Source organism: Temnothorax longispinosus, chromosome 10 (genome assembly GCF_030848805.1).
Source record: "Temnothorax longispinosus isolate EJ_2023e chromosome 10, Tlon_JGU_v1, whole genome shotgun sequence".
Lineage (NCBI taxonomy): Eukaryota > Metazoa > Arthropoda > Insecta > Hymenoptera > Formicidae > Temnothorax > Temnothorax longispinosus.
The window spans coordinates 17,992,140-18,016,731 of record NC_092367.1 but is presented as its reverse complement, the minus strand read 5'-3'; the positions used below and the strand labels follow the sequence as shown (position 1 = coordinate 18,016,731).

The 24,592-nt window shown below is 33.8% G+C and overlaps 4 protein-coding genes across 4 annotated transcripts; 2 read left to right on the top strand and 2 right to left on the bottom strand.

Moving 5' to 3' along the window:
- Positions 1–53: 53 nt before the first annotated feature.
- Positions 54–5,212, bottom strand: LOC139820396 (circadian clock-controlled protein daywake). The gene is made up of 4 exons (XM_071790615.1): positions 4,652–5,212; positions 1,167–1,547; positions 794–943; positions 54–710 (listed from the first exon to the last, which is right to left on the bottom strand). The coding sequence occupies exons 1-4, from the start codon at positions 4,710–4,712 to the stop codon at positions 562–564; spliced, it is 741 nt and encodes a 246-aa protein (XP_071646716.1). The 5' UTR covers positions 4,713–5,212; the 3' UTR covers positions 54–561.
- A 1,798-nt stretch (positions 5,213–7,010) lies between these two features.
- LOC139820393 (uncharacterized) lies at positions 7,011–10,633 on the bottom strand. The gene is made up of 6 exons (XM_071790611.1): positions 9,507–10,633; positions 9,093–9,371; positions 8,686–8,949; positions 8,429–8,555; positions 8,190–8,345; positions 7,011–7,476 (listed from the first exon to the last, which is right to left on the bottom strand). Exons 1-6 carry the CDS (start codon positions 10,350–10,352, stop codon positions 7,355–7,357), a joined length of 1,794 nt encoding a protein of 597 aa, XP_071646712.1. The 5' UTR covers positions 10,353–10,633; the 3' UTR covers positions 7,011–7,354.
- Positions 10,634–11,298: 665 nt separating this feature from the next.
- LOC139820394 (protein takeout) lies at positions 11,299–13,564 on the top strand. The gene is made up of 3 exons (XM_071790612.1): positions 11,299–11,525; positions 12,170–12,410; positions 12,593–13,564. The coding sequence occupies exons 1-3, from the start codon at positions 11,429–11,431 to the stop codon at positions 13,032–13,034; spliced, it is 780 nt and encodes a 259-aa protein (XP_071646713.1). The 5' UTR covers positions 11,299–11,428; the 3' UTR covers positions 13,035–13,564.
- Positions 13,565–16,318: 2,754 nt separating this feature from the next.
- On the top strand, positions 16,319–24,485 carry LOC139820099 (protein takeout). The gene is made up of 5 exons (XM_071790077.1): positions 16,319–16,809; positions 16,886–17,068; positions 20,903–20,995; positions 22,994–23,275; positions 23,370–24,485. Exons 2-5 carry the CDS (start codon positions 16,945–16,947, stop codon positions 23,672–23,674), a joined length of 804 nt encoding a protein of 267 aa, XP_071646178.1. The 5' UTR covers positions 16,319–16,809; positions 16,886–16,944; the 3' UTR covers positions 23,675–24,485.
- Positions 24,486–24,592: the final 107 nt, after the last annotated feature.

Here is a 24,592-nt window from a genome sequence, read left to right as displayed (position 1 = left end):
AAATGTTTTATATGTGCGATTTAATTGGACGAAAGATCATCATAAAACATTTTTGCGCTATTAGTATAATCTTTTTATTGATCTTATACAATATATGTATGATATTTATGTGCAGAATAGTTTTAACTATCATCTATTAAAAATAGATATAACGAGCAAATGTATATGTATGTAAATAACAATTTGTCAAATAAAAAAAACATAAAACGTCAGCAAATCAGTTTATGTAACATGTATTTTCTCATAATCCTGCTAAACAAAAGAATAAACATTTCAATACTTTTCACGTATAAAAGTGTAAAATGTCTCTCTGAGATTCATGCACAACGTGATTAATTAATAAAATATCTTCTTTGGACATAAAATAACAATTCTCTACCGACTCACCTTCTACCTTACCAACTGGCTACCAACTGGAAAATTATCACAATGCGCGATAAAAAAGTAGATAAAAACTAAATCATCAGATTGACTAATACTCAAAGTAATATTCGTCATTTCTATCCCTTTTTTTATGAAAGACCAAACGATATATCGAATTAAACGTCTACTATTTAAGAACTAGGGCACGAGTTCTTGCTTAGTAAGAACACCGAGTGCTCTAGCGGCTAGAGCTTTGCTCACGGTCGCGGCTGTATCCTCGATAATTGGACTGGCTATATCCAGGACTAGACGGGGATTCGCATTGAAGAACGTTGCGGCGGCATTGGCTAAAATACAGAGATAATATCGAATGTATACTTCTTACGTAATTATTAAATGTTAAAATTCTAGACATGATTTGCATCCGTACCTGCTAAAGTGTGAGCAGGAGGTGACTTCAGTACGATATTTCCATCGCCGACACGGATTTTAGTAACTAACTTGTCGATCTCGATCCTCTGCACGCCGTTTTTATCAGTAATTTCTTTAGCTTGCGCGTTTACTTGGGCATCAGTGTCAGCTGAAATAAAAAGATATAATGATCAGAAAGAAATACAATTTTTAAAAGACTATACACGCTAACATGTTAAGTAACTAATATCCAGCTAGTTTTACACTAGCATCAATTATTGTTTTAATCGTTCAAACTTTATTTAAGATTTACAAAACGTAATAAGCTCTCTTCATACATAATGTACGTTAAAATATTTATATATCATATTTTAATTTCTTGGGAAACTTACTGAAATTTCCTTTAAAGTTACCAAGTCCGCTTAGAGGCAGCAACAATAGCCTACCCTGAACATCGTAATCGCCGCTTACATACATATGAGGCAGTCGAACCTTGATGAAAATCGTTAAGTCATTGGGATTCGCTTTGAGATCCTGCACGCTGTAATTCGTGCCGCCGTAAACACGAATCTGGCTCATGTTGGCCCTGATTTTCAAGGATTCTAAGTTTCTATCTACGGTCAAGGATGGCAAAAATAAAGGATCTAAAGCCGGTAATTTCAATGAGGGCACTCCTTTGGCGAGATACGGCGTGAGCGCTTGTAGCTGCTTTACAACACATTTATTATATTCCGACAAATTGTTCGTTCGCGGGCATGTCGTTACTCCAGGAGCTGAAAATATTTATTGCATGTTAATACTAATATTAGTATAATAATTTATTTATATTAATTTATCCATATTAATAATTTATTGCATGTATGTAAATCATTAAATCGATAAGAGAAAAAAAGACGTATCGGATTTTATATTACAAATTTCAATCTGCAGAATAGCGAAATTTCATAGATAGTAAAAAGATTGTTGGAGCTTTTGATAAGATTAGATAATTGCATATAAAATATAAAAGGGATTAATATACCACATTCATCCGGAACATAAAGCTGAAAAACGTTTCTGATTTTTAATTCTTCCCGAATACTTATAAACTTCCTACATGTAATTAAAATAAGGTGCGCAAATGTCTTCTCATTCACTTAAAAAAAGATGATAGACATTATATCCAATTATTTTTTTTTCTTTTGTCGGAAATTATTAAAAAATCTTTAATATAAAAAATATTGTAAAAACTAATATATTATATGCAACAATTTAGTTCAACAAAGTTAAACAGGTTACAATTTTTTTGCAGGTACATTGTACTTGTTTCCATGCCAAGTGTTGTGAAAGATAGTCATTAGACACCTTTAAATGAGCAAACGCAGACATTACACCCTGTTACGACGTCGGTTGAGCGAACGCGATAATGGCAAGAACTCGACGATGACTAAGAGAGCGGCTTTTTTTCCGGCCAATCGGTCGGCCGGGCCTAAAATCGAAAGTGCACGGTAGAAAGTGAAATTACGAAGCCGGCGGGCAAATGAGTATTTCCCTTTTTACTTTTTTTTATTGACGCTTAATATGTGACAAATTTATGTATGTGTCACGTGAAGCATCGAAAAAAAAACGCGCGTGAGCGAAAGGATCTACCAGCGAATAGATCAATAGTCTATTTTTGAATAATGGAAAAAGATATGGCGAACAAATATAAAAATTGACTTCTAAAAAAAGACTCCTCCACTTTCTTGTGAACTGTTAAATTGAAATCTACAATTGATTAAAAATAGAGCACACTCAGTGTATGTGTGCGAGACATTTAAATATAAAATTTTCTTATTTTTGAGAAAAAAGGAACGAATATCTCTAATAAATGCAGATTTCTAGTAATTCTTAATTGAACTTAATATACGCATTTTATGGTAAGATATTTTCTAATAAAAATCTTTATACTCTTATCTGTATATTTGCCAATTTAAAAACTAATTATTGCTGTGTTTGGTTAACTACCAATGTGCATATAGTAAATATTAATTCTATTTTTTCTTCTGAAATTACAAATTGCGAATTGGAAGAGTATTAACCGCGAACCAATTCTGGGTGGATTGTTAGTGGAACGACAAGAACATTCTTGAAAAAGGCTTATTTTGAGAAAGATGTAAATGATAGCAATAAACTCTAGAAAAAACTTCCTCTATGAGAAAGCAAAAAGTGAAATAACAACTCGCATTTCTCTCGCCAAGAACAAGAATAATGCGTTCAAGATTATATATCGTTTTACATGCGCCACGAGTTCGAGCGGCGACAGGAAAGCCATTACACAAGTAAAAGTGCAAAATTAAATTGCAAATTACATTGTCTCGCGTATGCAGTACGTAAGAGTAACGACAGTATCGTTCCACGTAGCAAGCATATCCATCCGATTTTCCTTCGATTTGTACTTCCGGGTTTTCTATTGATATTTCTCAATGACGGCCGGCACACTTTTATGCATCATAAAACTGCTCATGTAGGTGCATTATATGCAGGAATTATGAAAAACGAAGCGATAATTGCGTATAAAATATGTCAACACTTCACGCGTAACTTTAGAACTTTTCCGATGAGACAAAATTGCGTCAGCTTCTTATCTTCAGAACACGTAAGCACGTGTGTACATTTAAATATTTAATTTTATCTAAATTAGTTCATATAACATCACTACTATGAAATAACTATAAAGAAATCAGAGGGTATTTATCACTTAAGGCTGTGTGTCACATCTTACCTTCCTGTCGAAACAAGTTTATATGTCAATAAAACAGTGATTTGTAGACTTTGCAGTCTTCGACTTGTAGAGATACATATATAAGATCTAGTTTCAAGCCCCTTTTAAATTGTGTCTATTAAATATAATTGTAGAGAGATCTTGCTTATTCAGTGAATAAACGCTTTCTTGCAACGCGATTTAATCACAGGTTAAAATCTTTTTCTGCGTAACATGCATAAATTACAAAGTCAGGTTTTGCAAAACGTTTCAAATTACTCTTGAATTAAATGATCGATTTCTTAGAACAGAAGTTAGAAACACGTTTGTCTTTCAAATACGAAATGTCAATGAATGACGAAGCCGTGAGTAATTTTATGTGGAAAAATGAAACAAATATAGTCAATAAATTCTTCGTATAAGTATAAAACATTCAAAATCAAGGAAGCCTTGATTTTGAAGATTTATCGGATGTACTTCAATCGAAATTAAATTTTGATTTTACGTATCTTTTCACAGATAAATTCACAGGTAACAGTAGACATAATACACAACAAGTTATGATCTTAATATTCATAAATACCAACACGAACAGAAACGTTTGTCTATGAAAAGAATGAAATTGAAACTTGATTTCACACTTAATGAATTTTTTAATCGAATTTTCGCAAAAAATACGCATGAAAGAGACTTTTTGTGTTTCAAATTTGTTTTTTCTCATTATCAAATAATTTACAACTTGTTTATATTATTTGCATTAATATGCCAATCAATGCAAATAAAATAATCAAGAATATACAGAATATACAGAATTCGGTTTAATTGCCATTTAGCAGCTACATGGCAATTGATCTAATAATGGCTTTTGTTCTTCTAGCTGATAATAGCAATTAAAAAAATATACTGCTTTTTATCTTACTTTCTTTTTCGTTGCGTAAGCTCTTTCCGTACTTTATTGATCTAATTATATGGACTGTGTCGGCAATTATACCGTAATTATATATATACAATAATACAATTTAATTTAATACATATAAAATAATATAATTTAATTTGTTTTTTATTTATATATAAGCAACAGTGATCAATAGTTTTGCTATTTCCACTTTATATGCGTCGAGGAATATAATTGTGCTTTTATCAATGGAAACTCACGCAGCTCCGACACGGCGGTCCTGGCCCATATGGCAAACAGTACGACTCCGATCAGCATCATCTTCTCAATGATCCTGCGTACCTGGCCGCGGCGTATTTCGGCTATCTTTTTTTTTTTTTACGTCACGAGATTGCGCGTATTCGCAATTAGCGACAGCGGTATCGAAAATGCGTACGATGGCCCCGTCGCGCAGATATATATAAAGTAAGTGTACTTTCTCCGCTGCCACCCCACTCGGGCGACGACGGCGAAGGCGATGGTGAATTTATCACGGTAGAATGCCTCCTCTTAACTCAGTCAGGGCCGTAGCCCGTAGCCAAGCTTGACACGCGTATACACATGACATGCACGGCGTGCACGTGACCGTACACGCGGTTTACCCGCATCCGCCGGAATTACGGGAGTACCCTGAGTATTACAATCTCGCGACATCTCCGCGTAACGATGGGGACGTGAACCTTTTCGCGACGTTCCAAGGATGAGAACGAGACGCGATCGCGCGGCGCGGCGGCTGTTTACGCATCGTGATTCTAAGGCGGGATCACTGCAGCTTTCGAAATGCTGCTGCTGCTGCTGCTACAGCAACGTGCATGTCCATTTTTTCTCTCTGCACGGCTAATAGCATCCCAAAAGAAACTATACGCGATGTAACACGGGATAATGTCAGCCTGAGGCGGCTAAGAGCCATTATATCAGATCAAGAATCACGATCCCCTTGGGCGATCTCCTGTTCTCTATAATGCTGACTTTAAATGCGTTTTCCTTCTTTTAAGGAACTATCAGGCGAACTATCAACGTCTTCTCGATTCAAGTCAATAATAATCATGTCTCTTTATCAAATATTTAAGACATTTATGCAATAATTTTTGCATCTTAATATACGAATTGTCGAGAAAATAATTCAAAACTTAGGTAAATAATTCTCAAACCGATTAACAATGTTTAATCGTTACTTGCTTTTTAAATCTCAAGTCGTTTCTCAAGTCTGTGTACATCTCACGCGTAATTATATGGCGTTATTAGGTCAACACATAAATATTATTTCATCTAATATGTCAATCAGCTAAATTCATTTGTATAATTTATTCTATTCAGTAAATATTGAGCAATTCTGTTAGTCACATATATAGCAACGTATATATCAATATAATTAACTGATATTTTTCAATTTGGCATAAAATTACGATTAAAGTATAGGAAAATCCTACTCACGTTCCGCATTGTTAGACACGAAAGATCATAACGAGCATTCAATTTCAGTTACGTAATACAGCGCATAATAAGATGAAGTAATATGTAAGTGGTTACATATGTAAGCGTTACATATGTAAGATTATAGAATTACAGCGCGTGCAAAAGATAGGTACAAAGTTACATACGGAGATTACGATGCCAAATGCTGAAAATGTCAATAAAGACTTTCAGGCCATAGGCCAGGGCCGCGATCTTATGGGCATGCCCTTTTCTTTAGAGATAGAGAAGTTACTCAATTGCCGAACATAAAATTTCCCCGTTTCTCTCCTACTTGCTCCCGACAGCTATTTATACTCTTAAACGGATTGACTTATGATTGACTTCAGCACTTCATGATTAATTTCTTATATCCATGTCTCCGAGACATGCAAGTAATCAAGAATTCCGCATGCACACACGCGATTGTGAATCGTTCTCCTTTCCGCGTTTCTCGCTAACCATTTGCATTTTTTCTGTTCTTAGCAATCGTTGTAATTGCTAAGGCTAGCTAAGATCCTTGATGATCATCCTCGTGGCTGCAAATGCTTATTAAGCCAAATTTTCGTTTCCTCTTCATCGATCTCACACAATCATGTAACATTAACGATTCAAAATTAACACTTGTGGGAAACACTTGTGTATAATAAATGAATAAACAAGGAAGTAAAATGAGTGGAAGGAAAAAAGAGAGAAACACCAATGTGATTAAAATGCGAGTGATTAAAATCATTGCAAAGTTGAATCAGGCAAGATTCAAAGAGCAGATACCTAGAGTCTACGCTTTTTTAATAATCTATTATTATTGTGACTGTAGTGAATATGCGATTCTGTATCTGCTCATAGGCAAGAAATTTGTACACGTGAAGCACATCAAAAATAATTCATTTACATATTTCGGAATACAAAACAACTTTCCGGTCTGCTATTCTGCTGTTACAGTCGAGAATGATGCTATTACTCAAGTTTTCTAAGTGCGATTGATGCGATTATGTGAAGAATACTTGTGAATCCCTTTGTAAATCATATACATGCAATAGCAATAAGAGAGAAAATGTTCATAAAATCTCCTCGCTTTTGCTGTTAAAACTTATTTTATTGACATGTAGTGAGAATTAATTCAATAAAATTAATAAAAGTACGATTTCTCTAAATTAATATATCTTGTATACACAATAGGTAAATAGATATAAATAAATAAATAAATAAATAAAAGAAAATAAATCATGCAAGTAACACATGCGTATATAATAAGCGCAATTAGGCGCTAATAGCAATTTAGAAGTATATAAATTTATAATAGATTTAAGAAATAAATAAACGCCTTAAAATAATGATGAATAAAGTATGAAAAGTATCGTACCCAAGTAAACCTCCAAATAAATAAAATCAAGAAATAAATATGCATAAAATAAAACATGATTGAGCGGAAAGACGATGTAAAGTTCTCGATTGCCTCGAAAACGGACTGATTAATTGACTGGTAAATCCTTATACATCCTGTAGATCAACGCGTCAGGCGTTCTCTCGCTGAGTCCCTTGGTCGCGAAGTCGTCGGCGAGCATCGCGGCGACTGCCTCCGCAGCCGTTAAACCTGGAGGAGAAGAAAGAGACGAAGGAAAAAAAAGTCAACGACAGAATGAGAAATTAACCGAGTTAATGTCGCGCGAGATCGTTCCGTTACGAGCTCGTTCGGTTGCGTTCGCAAGAAAGTGAGGACTTTTACTCGAGTATGTCGGCGCACACCTACGTATATACACCTACGATCGATTTCGACGATTCGCGACGCGTTGATTGTCATGACATATACATATATCCCGTTCTCGTTTCCTCGTGTTACAAAAACAGAACGGGTACGGAACATTTTAAAATATAAGTCACACGCGGACTCTCTCTCCTGCTCTTCTTTATATGTATAATAAGCACATGTACTGTTTATGGTAATCGACAGCGGTGTCGCAGGATACCTGTGTGTTCGATAAGCGGTATCGCCATATCGGCCTACGCCACTTTCCAAGAAAGAATTCGGCTTTTCATTCTGCCAAGTAATTGCGGAAGAGCCGCGTCGCGCAATAAAAACAAACGTGATTACACATAATCGGTAAAAACCGGATTTTTGGCTATCAATCGATTTATTTTGGCAATTGATAACTAATCATTGTGCTTATTTTTCTCCTCTAAAAAGGAGAGTGCTACTAATTTTATTTATTTCCGAGGAAAATAGGCACCGAATTTTGCGATAAAAGCAATAAGATGATTTAATCGTCTTGTCGCAAATCTATATATGTTTAAATTGCTCATTCTTACCATAACTGAGAACAGCCTGCACCGGTCCCTTCTCGTCCATACCTTGAAGACTGATTTTCTCATCCTTCGCGGATAGCTTCGCTCTAGCAGCGCGGACGATCACCAATTCTTCGTTGATCTTCTTCAGTTCCAGCGTAAAGTCGCCCACTACATCGGCTGTTGAAGCAATGGAAATATGACGCTTTTTATTATTTTTATGCGCAATCTCAGTGATATTGGAATACGAGTATTTTTCTTACTGAAGTTCCCGACGAGTAAACCGTTGCCATGTAACATCTCCTTCCCCACTTTTCCCAGAAGCGTGTACTGAGACTTCACGCGAAGCAGCGGAACGCGTATTCTCAAAATCACATGCATCAGATCGTCCTAAAATGTTTTCAGACGTACAAGTAAATTACAGTATTCTTGTCATTAGATAAATGTGTATTAATTACAAAACACTTTCGAACGATCCTAATTTCTTGCTTGAGAATCAAGGGTGTTTAAATAATCCTACTTCGGATGTTTCCTCAGGATGCGCTCGTTTCGTTCTTTTGGTATCATTGAGATTACTATCATTTTTTGCGTCTATTCCATAATGATAGATCAGCTGCATGCCTTCCTCGAAGTACCCTTGCTGCTCTTGATAGGTTTTCGCATATCTGGTCAGATCCTTCAATCTTTTGGCTTCCATCGCAGCTTTAACCATGTCGTTTCTCTTTCTTAGGGCTTCACCCTCCGTAAAATTGTAGTTAATGAATTTCGTGCTCTCCCGAATGTTCTGTAGTACAGAGATTTGCAATTAAAAGTCTTGTAAATTATATGAAAACTTTGTTAAAAAATGTTAGTACAATTTAATTAGTATCTACAGTTTAATTTAAAGAAGATCGCGCGTGAATTAAGAAGAACAAAATCTTACAGTACCTTCATGACGTCTTCGATGCCGTATACTCGCCGATTCTCTCCGGCATCGGTACCCAGATTACCGAAACGCTTTACGCTGCCGTTGGTTTTCTCATCCGCGTAGACGATGTCGATGTAACCCAATCGCTCCCTCATTCCGTTTCTCGACGATTTAACATTGCCGGAAGATGCAACGTCCGATCGGTCCGAGTGCCGAGACTGTTCTCTGTTATACAACGCAGGCGGTCTTACATCATCCCGATTTTTCAATCTGGTCTCGACTATTTCTGACGCGGAAACCTGTTTTAATAAATTTGGTGGCTTGAAAGTGTTGTTGCATATCGATTACACTTCATTTTCTTAATACACGTGTGAATTACATAAAAATATTACATAATAATGCAAGTAACATTGTGACAAATCATTAATTCTTACCTCAGCATCTCCGACTCGTTCACCGTAATATCCAGCATTGGCGCGTTGTCGATCTACATATCGTTGGTTGCCCTGATTTCCTCTAAATTGGGCGGCCTTTGTATCGTCGCAATCGATCGTGTCTCCACTATTCTGCAAATTTCCGCGATATCCTTGGAAACCTCTCGTTCTCTGCGCATAAATCGGCTGAACGTAAGCCGGCCGCTTGAAACTCTCGATATTCCCAGAATTCGTCTCAAAATTGTTCGACGCTTTCAAATTGCCTCTGTAAAAACCATCAGACGTGACATCGGGACGGAGAGGAATTCGTCCGTCATACTGCCGACTTTGCTCGAACGTCCTGCCGTGTTGATCCTGCTGCAATCGGTCGAAGCGAGCATCTTGATATCGCGAAGAGGGCCTTATGTCAGCAGCTTGATTCGTGGGCGAAACGACGGCTTCGAAACTCTCCTTGGGTATACTGGGTTCCCTCATCATAGTGTGGAATCTATATCCGATAGAATCCACATCTCTCAGGTCGCTGTAACTCACGTATCCGGCCTGAGTTTCACTCAGGTTGGACCTCAGCCCGCCACGAGCGATGTGAATACTCTCCAGGACCGATCCATTGAGCCCGACGAGCTCCAAGTTTTTCAGGATCACTCTATAATTGGCGTCGCCCTCGGACTGATCAACTTTGATCAACGGCACCCTCAACGGGTCCAGCCTGCCTATTTTCGTCAAGCCTCCGGACACCGTCTTGTTCCAGAGCATCCGGGACATCTCCAGTAACGCGCATCTCGTCAAAGTCGTCACGGAGAGTACCAGAAGCACATGAAGGACACCTCGCTGCGCTGATCTAACCATTTTGTCGCGGTTGGTAATTTATTTCAATCCTGTTACAAGCGTAGAGTCGGGCGGAGAGATTCTTCGGGTATCTTCAATAAGGTATGTCAAGTTCCCACACGTAAATCGGTTTATAGATTAACACAAGTATGATACCGATGACGACAAATATCAGCAGAAAGCATATGGCAATCGTGCACATCAGCATGCGATTCAACATACGTTGCTCGTTAGTTTTTGATGCGCGATTCTAAACGGCATCTTGGAAATAATCGATGATGATTTCTTGAAAACTAATACTCGAGAAGAATCGGCAATCGCGCGCAAACATAGATGACTGGTGTGGTCTGCAAGCCGGCGATGCTGGAGGTTTTTATAGTTGATCAGGGGAAGGGCATAGAGGATCTGGGCCATGGACCAGTCTTATATGATGCTAGCTAAGTGGCTCTTAGTCAGACATCGATATATTTTCTTCGATCAGTCTGTACAACATTTCCTTAAATTCCTTCATTATGCGATAATGGAGAGCAAGGTTTTTGAACAACCTTCCGTCGACACACTAAGAAAAAAATTTTGTTGGAAAACGCAAAATCCAACTGAAATATTTAATCCGATACGTTCAACTAAACATTAGTTGGTTTAACTAAACGTTAGTTGAATTAACTAATGCTTGATTTAAAATTTTAATGGTTGACATGAATGAACTATACCCTTTTTAGTGCAACTTAATAATTGCTGAATCAACCATTGCATCAACAACTATACAAATTTAGTCCGTGCAACCAATTATTTTTTTCAGTGCAGATATGACAAATAATTATTATCATAGATATAAAATTTCAAATAAGTATATGTTTCTCAATTGGATGTTAATGAGCGATTGAAAATTAAACCACATTGTATTGCACATCTATGCAAATTTAACTATGTCACGAAGAAGAAAAACGTAAGTCGTTTCATGTCGAATAAGCACATCGATTCGTCATAGGATTTATAAAGAGGGAGAATGTGAGGACAATTATCGCTTAATCAGCGCATTGCGACGATCGATATTTGTATAAAGTGACATTTCGACGTATCGACGAATTATTCTACGCATGGAATTCATCGTAACCACAATGAACACCAGCGCGAATATATGTGCATTTTTGTTTCTAACAATTGGATTCGTCGCAGGGAAAACTTGTGATATACGTAAGTAATATCGATTATTTTATAAAATAGTTTATTTAATGTAAATTTTTTTTATTTATACGGTTATTATAGATTATTGGATAGGCGAAATGTCGGTTTTATATCAATGATTTTCAAATAATTTCTTTAAAGAATATCTGTAATTAAAAATGTAATGTTTTTTTTTTAAGAAGAAATCAGATTTATAATTTGATTTCTATTTAATTTAAGAAAACCCAAGAAAAATTGAAAATTTATTTTTTGATTGATAGACGTTTGTGCATTTGTGCAATTAATATTTACTTATTTTTTATATTAGTCTTCTCTTGTGTCTTCTCTTAAGCGTGGAATTTAACTATTCACGTCAGTTTCCTATAATTGGATGTATTACGCGTAAAAACTAAAATAAGAAACTGAAACATCGCGCAAAAACTCAAACACTACTTTTATAAAAAAGTCACGTTGCTTTAATATGATGCTATTAAGATGTGATATACTATTATCTCAAGTTTTTATTAACCCATTTTTTAACGATTTATATATTTGTGGTATTAAATATTAAATATCACTTAATTGTTGAGTTATTAATATAAAACGCGTCGTTATTTTAATCACGCAACGTTTGCGAGAAAAGGATTGCAAATCGCAGACCATCTTTTTTTTAGCATCGTTTCTGAAGATATGCCACCGCAACGATCCGAAGCTGAACGAATGCGTAAAGCAAAGCATCGACTTGTTAAGACCTTATCTGAAGGCGGGCATTCCAGCATTGAAAATACCATCCTGTGAGCCACTTCGCGTGCCACGGATTGAAATTAGCCAGTCAGCCGGTCCAGTTTCCATCAGATCGACGTATACCGACATTGAGGTTCAAGGTGGAACGAGTTTCATCTTAAAAAGCGTTAAGTACGTAAGTCGAGCGATGGACCAGATTGAGAAACGAGTTAAAATTCATCCATAGCTCAAAAATCTGATGCTTGCAAGAATATTCTCTCATCTTAAACTACATATCAAATCGCATTAAAATTATTTATATCACAAATTGTCGTAAATAGTATATACAAAATTTATTTAGTCATCTTTTTCAGGGTCGATGTCGATGATAATCGCATTAGGTTGAAACTATACCTTCCACGTCTTCAGATGAACGCTAGCTACAATATAGAAGGAAATATTCTGATGTTGCCTATAAACGGAAACGGATTGATGCGTGGTAATCTTTCGGATATTGACGTCATATCCACTGTCCAAGGCGAGCGTTATCAGTCTCGAGAAACTGGTGAGACTCATTATCGGGTCACCGACTTGTACGTAGACTTCGACGTTGGACAAGCCAATATCCATATGGACAATTTGTTCAACGGTGACAGTACTTTAACTAATGCCATGAACCTCTTTTTAAACAACAACTGGGATATTGTGGAGGCCGAAATTAAGCCAGCTCTCGAGAATGCCGTTTCGGATATCTTTAAGATGTTCTCGAATAAGATTTACTCAAAATTTCCATTGGACACATTGCTGCCACCTTAAACGCATTTTCGTTTTGCACTTATTCTTTGTATGTAAATAGATTGTAGAAATTATTATTTACCTGTTTAGTTCCTTACCTTTGTTATCATGGAATTATGTATATGCACCTGTTTTCATTATTCTTGTTCAAAATGACGAACAAATTCTGAATGCATATATAAGTAATTGATTTTTTCGTAGCTTAAGACGTCATAGCAAATACGTCGAGTCTGGACACGAATTTTAACTAGATGTGTGTAATTTTAACCTTTAAAACCGGGAATGTAGTTTATATAATCTTGTGCAGCTAAAAGCGTAAATCGATACGTTTCGTTAATTAGTGTGAACAAACATCGTCAGCATTTTAAATGCAGTTCTACTTGTAAATAAAGCGCAAAAATGTAAAGTATTCAGAACACTCTTTTGAATAATATACAGCTAAAAATAATTCTATAAAGAAAAACTAAGTAATAAAGTAAAAATTGAGTAAATTAAGTAAAATTTTTTTTTTAGATTTTCTAGAAAGTCTATTTTAAAATTTGGAGAATTAATAGTATCAAGTTTAGATTTCTATCTCGTAATGTAATTAAATATAAATAATATAATTAGATATAAATTTATCGTTTTTAATACATACACGTATAATGATTACTAAAATATACAATAAGAAACTTTAAAATTTTATTTTAAAAAATGTGAGAAAATAATTTATCTTCTTTAAAATTTATTTACAAAAATCAATGTTATCTTTATACACTATTTATTTATTTTTTAGATTTTTTTCTAGTACATGTAATTATTAATAAATATATTTGAAATAATCAAATATATATCATCAATTTATAATTTAAATACTTGTATCTTTTCGATATTATTTATTATTTAGACAATCAACACATGATTTTATATGATCTACAAGTTTTATTCTCCTTCACGCTGTTGACCATCCTTACAGCTGAGTATACTTGAAAAACATCTCTTAGGCTATCGAGAATAAAAATAGAAAGTTCTCTTAAACGATATAAAACACCTGTTTTTGAAGAAAACATGTAAAATTTAATCAAATTTTATTATTGCATTTTTTTGCAATACTAATTAATTAATTTATTATTATAATTGATATTAATTATAGTTTTACACTATGTTTACTTTATTGTCACAGTCACTATCATAGAAATCATGTATTAATAAGCGCTCGACAAGTACTGAAAATTGATTATTACATGAATAATTTTATTTGTGTGAAGAACAAATTTGATATTTTTAATTAATTTGATAGCACGATAATATACACTGCTTTATTTATGTTTCTTTACACAGTACATTTGGATTTAGATTCCTTTCTAAAATGGTATTTGCAAGAGTCAAATTTGAAAGTTATTAAACTTTTACACATAACAATTAAGATGTATGTATAATTGCAAATTAAAAATTAAATCTTATTTTAATTTATATTTTATAATATATTATATGCAGTATCTATATGCATATACAAACAACACAATCAAAAAATTTTTGTATATTATAAGGTAAGATAGAGATGTGTGTCGAAGTAAACTTGTCACTATGCAAAAAATTTTACAAACTTTTAAACTTCAAGTTATCTGTTCAAAAAGTTATTTGTCCGTATGTTGCGACTCAAGAAATGAACATTAAACAAATATTAATGTTAGCTAAGCTGTAAAAATAAATAACAAATTTGCAATAGATGTGCAAGTTATTTGAAAACTTATTTAAAAGAAAATATAATATTATTATCATATAAGAAAATATAATATTATTACCATAAACCAAACATATGGTAATTAAAGGACTATAAGAGTACAACGCGGTTATCCTTGGTGGTACATAATCCTATAAATAAAATTAATTTATTCAAATTATTATTATGAATCTTGTATGTGCGTAATTCAATGATGTACTTTAATCAATTATTCCATTAAAAATATACAATATAATATAATATGACCTTTTTTCAAATATTAGCAAAATCTATTATAAACCAAGAACAAATAATGCGCGAGCAGCGAGTTTATTAAAAATTATTCAATTAAAAAAATAGCAATTATATATATATATTTTTTTTTTCGAACAATTCTCGTTCGTATAAGTTTGCACTTGCATATAAAGATTCCTTATACCGAAGTTCTGCATTTTCGGTCTTTCCCACTGCAATTCTGTCGACAGTCTCCTCTTTTACGATGTAATTATGAAACTTTGTCGCAATCCTTTTCAAGATCGTTCCACTTACCTCACGCTTAATTGTTGTTTATATGATGCTTATCTTGCAACAAAACGTGCGACATAAAAAAAACATTCTAATAAATAGTTAATATTAATGTGCAAGTTTTTCGAGTGTAATATAATTGTAGCAATTAATAATTATAATTATAAGTATAAGTATGATTGCAGCATTTATGTCTAGTCATTGTAAAAAGAAACTGAAATAATATCGGCAAACTGGTTTACCATATCCTTTGCAGAAGGTCAGTAGCTTTTTTTCAGTTAAAGGTTTAACTACTTTTTAGTTAAAGATTCTCAATGCAAAAAGATTTTTGTACACTACATAAGGTGGAAAGGGGATAATTGTACGACGTCGAGGTGAACTTGGTTGTCCACTATGCAAAATTTTTACGGTATGTACGTCAAGTTATCTGTTCAACAAGTTATCTGTTCGCATGTTGCGCACGATTCAGGAAACGCAATTGAAGATCAGGTTCCTCGGAGGACAAATCTAAAGAGACAATGGAACATTAAAATGATCATGGCCGATCAAGTTCGTCAACAATCGTCGCGGAACAAAGGCAGCCTTATTGATTTATTTCATTGCTTTGACGTTCAATGACCGCGCAATTTTTATCCAATAAATATAACATCGACTTAAATGAATTAAATTAAAAGTATTAACAAGTAGGGAAATTATTTGTAAAATGCTGCACTTATTCAAAAATAACAATTTTGACGATGCAGGTGTCTCTGAATTTTGTATAGCAAAAGATATTATAACTATAAATCCTATTTTAAATGCTTTATAATTTACATTAAATTTCAAAATACAATTATATTTATAATTTTATGTATCATATATATTTCAATATACATGTATATTGTATATTTTAATATATATTTCACGTAGGTATTGTATTTTTAATTCTTTAAAAATTTTTTTAACGGCACATAAAATTATAAATAAAATTTGATATAAAATCTAATTCAAATTATGGATCATTTAAGATCGGTAAACAAAGAAGATACAAAAATTGTAAAAATAATCTTGCAAAAATAAGACTTTGTAACATAGTTGAAATTTAATGTAATAAAATGTGATGTGAGAAAGGCAAGCGATAAAAGTCATGAAGATCCACGGCATTATTTTCCCATAGAATTTTTCGGCCATAAACGCAGAGCTTCGACAACAATATCCAATCACGATTGTTGTGATTGTCGCAACCGTATGTAAATTTTCCATGTGCAGCCGGTCATAGAACATCGGTTCAGGGCGCGTTGTCAAGGCAGATGTGGAAAGAGGTGATCACGACGGTTGGCTCCTTAAAGTCGGTAGGCAGTAGTGGCACCTTCAGAGTAGGGGAACCGCGCATATAAGACAGGATATGAAGGGGTCCCGTCCTTAGTTTATCAAAGTAGCCGTAGAACTCGTTGGCAAGAGCCTTCAATTCTCGTTGGCATTAAGTCCCTCCCCTTTATCGGTATCCCTTTCGCGAATTCATCGACGTCGCGGCCACATTATTTCCTGTGCGATTTTCGAAGAGTTGCCAGAAGCGTTGCCGGTGTTCAAGTTAAAAATCTCCATATAAGCGCCCCACGTGGGGAGGGGGTAATCGATCGCTAAGGATCTGCTCGCATTTTTACAGACGTAAGGACGAGAAAGTGAGGAGTGTCTCGTGTTTCTCGGAAAGAGTGGACCGCCAGGATGGCCTTCGCGAAGACAGCTTCCACTCTGCTCCTAGGTCTCTGGTGGGCCATCTTGGTGTCCTGCAAGGACCAGAATGTCACGGAAGTCAACAGCGGGTTTAATGAGCCAGATTTCCCTACTCGTAAGATCATCGTTTCAAATCATTGTTTCCTTCTAATTCGTGTCATCAATCAATTGTCAAATCATAATTACTAAATTGCATTTCACACAGTTGTTGGAAGCTGAGATGCTAAATTGAAACCGATTGCTATGCGGCATGCGCGTTTGTTAGTCATAGACGCCGCGGTGGTAATATTCATTAGATCCTTGCTTGCCCATGACACCGCAACGCAGACGCATACAAATTGTTTTCGATCGGGTTTTAAAATTGAAAGCAGCAATAAAAATACTAACATTATGCACTTTGGCACTCTAAACGTTTGTTAAAATTATAATTTTAACCTATATTTGCATTTTTACGACTATATACTTATAATGATTTATTTGCTAATTTAAATTTTAATGTCGAATTTCAAAGTTACAAAATGTCATATGATTATTCAATAAATTATTCATTAAAATCTTTGAAATTTAAAAGTAAAAAACCACGGAAGAATGAATATTATTTCACGCACTTCTGGAGAAAAGTTCATTACTATTCTATTTAACAATTCTCACCATATTAACACTTCGATACATTAGGGCTCATTTATTTAGTCTATAAAATATGCATTTATTTCACATTAGCATTTATGAGAGAGAGAGAGAGAAAGAGAGAGAGAGAGAGAGAGAGAGAGAGAGAGAGAAAGAAAGAGAGAAAGAGGTGGTCGTGTTGATTACGTTTGTACGCAAAAGATAATAGGAAATGATTACGCGAGAGTGTAATCTTACCTCGTATTTTCATTTACGTTTTCCGGCGAACATCTCGAGCATATCTGCCTTTCTCTTTCGTCGTAATCCGAAGAAATACAAACAATGGGCGTACCCTATGATTACGTGACGGAAGCCGTTGTCTTGATTGCACCTGCACTCTCCGCTATTGTGACTGCCAACCATCAATCACGCGAATTTTTCCGCGACGTTTTCCAAATTCGATCGAAGCTATATACGTTTGACTTTCGTGAATCATGCAACTGATATTCTAACCAAGATATTTATCCTGTTTTGTATTTTGATGCATAAAACAGGTTTTTGCATCGCTGAGGTTGAAAATATTTTTTGAATTCCAATTATTCCATCAATATGCAAATTAGATTTTCATGAATTGTTTTATATTATTTTATTATTATATCTTTACCTTTTACATTACAGTTCCCTACAACAATGTAAAACTAAATTAATAATTGTATAAGCAATTAAAAGCAATTACAATTTTAAAAAGCGACGCATAAAAATATATATAAATATTTATTTATTATTGTTATAAACAAATAATTTTAATAGCAAAGTTATTAGAATAATCATTATTAAAAATGTGATTTATTTAGATAACTTATTTTATTTTTTATTGCAATTAAAAAGTCAGAAATAATACAAAATAAGCACGACTTTATCTATTTTTAAATCTAAACAAAACAAGAATCTTATATTGTTATTTATTTTATAATACCCGAACGAATAGATAAAATATTAAGTTAGAATCCTTTCATAAATTAAACATACTGCATAAAAGTTAAAAATATGGATAAATGAACTACAATATGATCTTGATGACTAAAAATAGAAGCGATATTAAAAATTGAAGCTTGTTAAAACAATTCCAAAAAATTCAATGATATCGCCACGATTTTTCCGTGCTAATTCCGATCAGTTTATTTCACGCACAGTAATTAATTGTCTTGTAGAGATGTCAATTTTTTATCCAACAATAATGACAGCCAATCTGACAAAATAATTCGCGTGTGTGAAGCGCGACACCGGCTATGGTGGTCCGCCGATATAATGTCTCGGAATATGGCGTAACGTTTCTCGGCGACGTGGCGAAGGTTATGTCAGAGATTGCGTAATTCTCGGTGTCGAGGATCGGCAATCATCCGGAGAAAGTACCGGGTTAAAGCCGGTGTTACAACGATGTACGCAAAACACCGCCGATTCTCCACTCCGTGTACTTAACGTTGCATTCGAGTGACGATATTTCTTCGAGGTAGACACATCACACATCTTGCACCGGCAAATTAAACTCTAAACGAAGCAAGGGTACACACAAGTTTAAATCAGATCTTCTCTTCCTCAGTTCTTTGGGACGTAAATGTTTGGAAATAACTGCTTGAACGAGCGCTGATTTATCTGCGAGTTCTTGTTACGTTTTTGCCGAATCTTCGTCCAGTAGCATTAGCAATGTCTTCCGCTTTCTGAGGCCGGCGCCGCGGCGCGTCTGGAACGTGGTTTATCGTCGAGCTCAAAATCACCACTTTTAAATTGTTTAAAGTAATATTACACGCGCTACTAATCACAGCGCTCTTCCTACATGTTCCACTAATCGACTTTCTTGCTTCGGCAGCAGTTTTTCAACGACGAAAGTGATGAAGCAAACACGTGAGGGATATAGGCAGATTTTCTTCCTCCATTTTGGAGCAAACTAAGAGTGATTATATATTATATCCCAAACCTTCTCAAAAGTAATAATCCAAGAATGTGCGTATTCTTTTCTCTCTTTTTTTAATTTTTGCATTGTAATACATTTTTATGTATTAGCATCATAGCCCATTGCTATACTTTTTTCTTCTTTGTCTTTTATTTTTCACGTGTTCGGTCGAGTCGAACGGTGTCCCAAGTGAAAGTGGCGATAATACGTAATAGCCATACCAGTGATGCGTCAAATGTTCCAAATTCCTACGCAAAATATACTTAATAATAGCAAGAAAAGACTAAAATGTCTTCAATCTTTAATACAGATTTTAATTTACAAAGGTCAAGTGTTACCACATTTAGAATTGTCTCGATTGCTCGCATTACTATTTCTCCTTCCTTCCCATTTCAGTCTGTCGGAATGATCAATTAATCGTTAATAATGCAAGGTTCTTGAAAATAAAAGTAGTTATTAAAAAAGCATAAAAGAAAACAAGAAGACCTTGCAGAACAAAAAACGAACTAACAGCAAATGCTTTTTAGTAATAATTTATCCATTATAGCGTGATAATATAGGTAACTTTATTCATTAAGGATAATAATGAAACGTATCATTAAATTTTTCACATTACATTGCAACTGTATGCAAAAATCTTAGTGCTTTCTTTGGATACACGGGAATACATGATCAACTCGAACTAACAATTATATACGCAATCACCTAGACATAACTAATTAACGAGATATATAATTACACTCGGAAAGAAAGTATCAAGTTAATAAATCGTTAAATATTGAAGTAGATAGATAGTAATCTTGAGAGAGAATCACTCTATAAATTAATTTTTCAAATAAGTATTTATGTAACAAGTATATACATTTTTTACATTATTTAATATTTTATACACTATTAATATTTCACCTTATACACCTTAATATAATATTACATAATATGTTATAAAATAAAAATAGTAAATTATAAAGAACGCTATTTTAAAAGGTTTTGCCATTTTGATACAAAAGTTATTCATGTATTCCGTGTTCTAAAAAAAAAGCACATTTTATAGCCCAAGAAGCCAAGGAATTTCTAGTGATGTAAAATGATGTTTTTGTAGTTAGATCGTAAAATGTAAAATACATAAAAATCAGCAGAATTTAAATGAAACAGTATCTGTATATATTTAAATCCGAGAAGAATATTACGTGTTCAGTGTTTAGAGAAGACGTCCTTAAGAAAGATTAATGGGGACTATCGTGACAGATACGTGCGTCGCCTATAAATGTCGCGATTAGTCCGTTGCTTAATATCGTGATACATGTTATCATTATTAACATACCTATTATTAATTACATAATATCTGTTACATAATATTTGATCGCCTGCAGTCGAGTTTTCTTCTTTTTACAGCCGAATACATACTACCGTGCAACAGGAAAGACCCAAAGATCGAGTCGTGTTTTCTTAGCACGCTCACTCATATCCAGCCCTATTTGGTGAAAGGTGAGTGAAATGGCGATTCATCAAATTAGCGAAATGCATGATACGAGCTAGAGGATATATAGTAAGTAGCACATAATTGCTTCTCTCTTAATTGACAATACTTTTCTTTTATAATGTAATTTAAAATCTTAATGTAAACAGAGAAAATAGTACAGTGCCACCAAAAGAACTTGTAAAAATAACTTGTAAATTTTAGATCTTATAAGATTTATATTTTTCCCGATATAAAAGCAAGTTTAATTTCATTCATTGTATAGTATTTTTTTTTATTTATCTGTTAATATCTTGCTTGGAGTTACGATCATACGATTTGTCATTTCAATTTGAGCGATAAATTTTAATGTACCTTATAATATTTGTTGTAAAATTCTTAAATAGGTTTAATATAAAAAAATAACCGACACAATGAGAAACTAATAAACGATGTATGGTATCGCGAAAATTTCATTCGTACATCCATTTTAATAAATTGAAATCTATTTCCTGTTTCTTTTTCTATCGGATTTATACAATATTTATACAATCGATTAATCAATTATCAAAATAAGCCCACATGTAATAAAATGTTACATAAAGCATATTCTCTCATGTCGTAAGAGCGCACCGTAAACTTTCCTCCAACTCGCTCCGTAAATATCGTGAAAATTTGTACAACTGATTTAGACTTACAATGCTGCTTTATGTAACAGGCAAAGTCGAAACTCGGGACTACGTAGAAAAGCATTACGGCATAATTACACGCACGACGTCGTTGCAAAATATTGGCAAAATATGACAACGATTAATTTCGAAAAAGTTAAAAATCATTCAAATCAATATATAAATAAAATTTAAGATAATTATACTATATGTGTGTCACTATACTCGTTAAAAATATCTTTCTAAAAAAAAGATAGAAAATATATATAGATACATAAAAAAGTACTCAAAGTCGTATACAATACATAAAAATAAAAAATTAAACTGCTAAAAAAAATTTCAAATATTAATTGTCCAAAAATAGACCTCATTATAATTAGAGAGAAATGAGTCACTAATTTATAATCGATGCTTTGCAATAAATTAGAATTTCTTTAAGATGCATTTTACTCGAATTATAATTTGAAAAAAAATTTATCAGTCCATGCAAATTTTAAATAGTTAAAGTTAACTTAAGTAAAATATATTTTTGTATATAAATTAGTTAAATTACATTATTAGACCATAATATACATATAATAACCTTTATAAAATTATATTTTATTAGTTATATAACATTTTATATGATACAGCTATTTAACCGTGTGTGATTATAAAATTGTTATATAAAATTATACAAATTTATCGTATATATATCTGTCACAGCTGTTTAACGTGATAAATAATTCATTTATTAGGATACGTAATCATATAGTTATAAATATATACGTGATTCTAAAAATCCTTTGAAATTTTTTGACAACTTACACATATCTTAAGATTGCATCTTTTAATTTTTATAATAACCAATTTTAATTAGACTAATTTTAATCAAAAGGTTGTGTCAACATTATATAACAAAAGTTTTAAATTACGAAATTAACTTCTAAGATATTTGAATCGAAAATATGACTGACATAAGAATTCCAGATAAGGAAAAGTGGTAGCGCTTGAATCGTCATCCATCGGGACAATGACATGAATCACAGCCGGCATGTCATAATTTTTACGTAATTAGTGTCGGAGCGCTACCACGTCTCTTAATTCATGATATATAATCTGTAATAATACGTAATATAGAATCAAGAAGTAATAAGCTATTATTATTTCTTCATAAATTCATATGAATGTCCGATGTTCACGCATGGCGCTTAGAAAAACTGCTATCATTAATTCTGTGACAAATCTTGTAATAAACGAGTCAAATAAAACCTCGTTACTTTTCTGCTATTATATCTTTCCTACTAATCAACGAACCTCCGTTATTCTCAACAATTGTTAACTAGTCGGAAATAAATTCTAATTGGAAATTTTTAATAGGTATCCCAGAATTGGATGTGCCTCCAATAGAACCATTGGTGATTCCTGAACTGAAGATGGAGAACGGTCAAGGTCCGGTGCGTGTCAGAGCGATTTTCACTAACATCACCACGATAGGGCCAGGAAACTACAGCATCAGCAAAGTGCGAGTGAACATATCATCGTATAGGTTCGATCTACATCTATCTTTGCCGAAAATCGATATTCACGGCAGCTACGACATCAACGGGAACGTACTTCTCTTCCCTATTCAAAGTCACGGCGATTTTTGGGCATTATTCGGTAAGAGTTCTCGCGAGGTATAAACGCTAGTTTGCACAACTTATTAAATAAAGCACACCGGTCTTTTGATTTGCATATTCACACTTCAATACAGGTGACGTAAAGGCAATCGCTCGCATGCAAGGTGTCGAGGAAGTGAAGAATGGTGTTCGTTACATGAAAATCTCTCGATTGTTAATCGACTTCAGTCTCGGTCGAGCCAGATTTCGCATAAACGACCACCTGAACGGCAACAACGTGATCGGCCAGGCGATGAATCAGTTCCTGAATCAGAACATCAAAGAGATAATCGAGGAGATGAGACCGGCGGCCAGTTCAAGTATCGGCAAGTACTTCATGGACTTCCTGAACGGCGTTTTCACAAAATTGCCCCTGAAAATTTGGATGCACGATGCGTAATAGTTCCCTACAACATACAAAATTCACACGCGACATCCATGACTGCTGCATTACTCCATTGAAGTGCGAACATACATTTCATGATTGTGAAAAGGTATCATAATCCCTATCATAATAATATTTGGTAAATAGTGCGTAAGTAATCATAATTTGTTACGATTTGTAATATGCAAGAGATACCTACGCGTAGCGAGCACTGATTATGATCTGTCGTCCAAATAATAAGGCTGATTTTTCGAAACAAAATTCATACGTATTTTGAATTGAACTAAATAATAAAATTATTATAAATTTATTACGCTTAAACCAATTTGAAAGTACTGAGCCTGGATCGACAGTGTAAACGTCTTCAAACTTTTGTTTTTAAAATTGTTACATTTGAATTGTTAAATTTCGTCGTTAACTGATAAACTGATATGATATTCATTTATTAGGATATTGTAGTTGTATTAAGTGTTTAATTTCTTTTTTATTACTTTATTGCGTTACGATTAATCATATCGTAAGATTTATCATCATAGAAATATAAGATAGAAATAGAATTACGAATACGAAACTGTATAAAATAGATGTAGTAAAGCGTAAGTATTAAGAATTATCACATTTTAATTACTCTTCAACAAAATAAATAAATATGTCTACCTCGAAATAAATAAATTTTAACTTTACAAAACGACATATGCAATTCAAGAAATAATGAAGTAATGCTCCCGTTTAATGATTCATAGAATGTTCAAGTCTTCGATATTATCGAATTGTTTAGAGAAAAAATGTAATTTCTTTGTTGGATGGCATCACATTTAGGGGGCAGGAACATGTACAAGCGATTGTAGAAAAACATAGATAAATGGGGTGTTCCAAACGGAGTAAAGTCGGCTCCGCTCTCCGCTCCTCCTACGGTCGCTCGTAGATTCACGC

Coding starts and splice junctions, on each gene's coding strand:
- LOC139820099 (XM_071790077.1), top strand. CDS start 16,945: ATGGCCTTCGCGAAGACAGCTTCCACTCTGCTCCTAGGTCTCTGGTGG. Junction 17,069..20,902: donor TGAGCCAGATTTCCCTACTC/GTAAGATCATCG, acceptor TTCTTTTTACAG/CCGAATACATACTACCGTGC. Junction 23,276..23,369: donor CGATTTTTGGGCATTATTCG/GTAAGAGTTCTC, acceptor ACTTCAATACAG/GTGACGTAAAGGCAATCGCT.
- LOC139820393 (XM_071790611.1), bottom strand. CDS start 10,352: ATGGTTAGATCAGCGCAGCGAGGTGTCCTTCATGTGCTTCTGGTACTC. Junction 9,372..9,506: donor AACGAGTCGGAGATGCTGAG/GTAAGAATTAAT, acceptor TTATTAAAACAG/GTTTCCGCGTCAGAAATAGT. Junction 7,477..8,189: donor GCAGGCTGTTCTCAGTTATG/GTAAGAATGAGC, acceptor CTTCTCCTCCAG/GTTTAACGGCTGCGGAGGCA.
- LOC139820394 (XM_071790612.1), top strand. CDS start 11,429: ATGGAATTCATCGTAACCACAATGAACACCAGCGCGAATATATGTGCA. Junction 11,526..12,169: donor AGGGAAAACTTGTGATATAC/GTAAGTAATATC, acceptor TCTTTTTTTTAG/CATCGTTTCTGAAGATATGC. Junction 12,411..12,592: donor TTCATCTTAAAAAGCGTTAA/GTACGTAAGTCG, acceptor CATCTTTTTCAG/GGTCGATGTCGATGATAATC.
- LOC139820396 (XM_071790615.1), bottom strand. CDS start 4,712: ATGATGCTGATCGGAGTCGTACTGTTTGCCATATGGGCCAGGACCGCC. Junction 944..1,166: donor TAACTTTAAAGGAAATTTCA/GTAAGTTTCCCA, acceptor TTTTTATTTCAG/CTGACACTGATGCCCAAGTA. Junction 711..793: donor TCCTGCTCACACTTTAGCAG/GTACGGATGCAA, acceptor TCTGTATTTTAG/CCAATGCCGCCGCAACGTTC.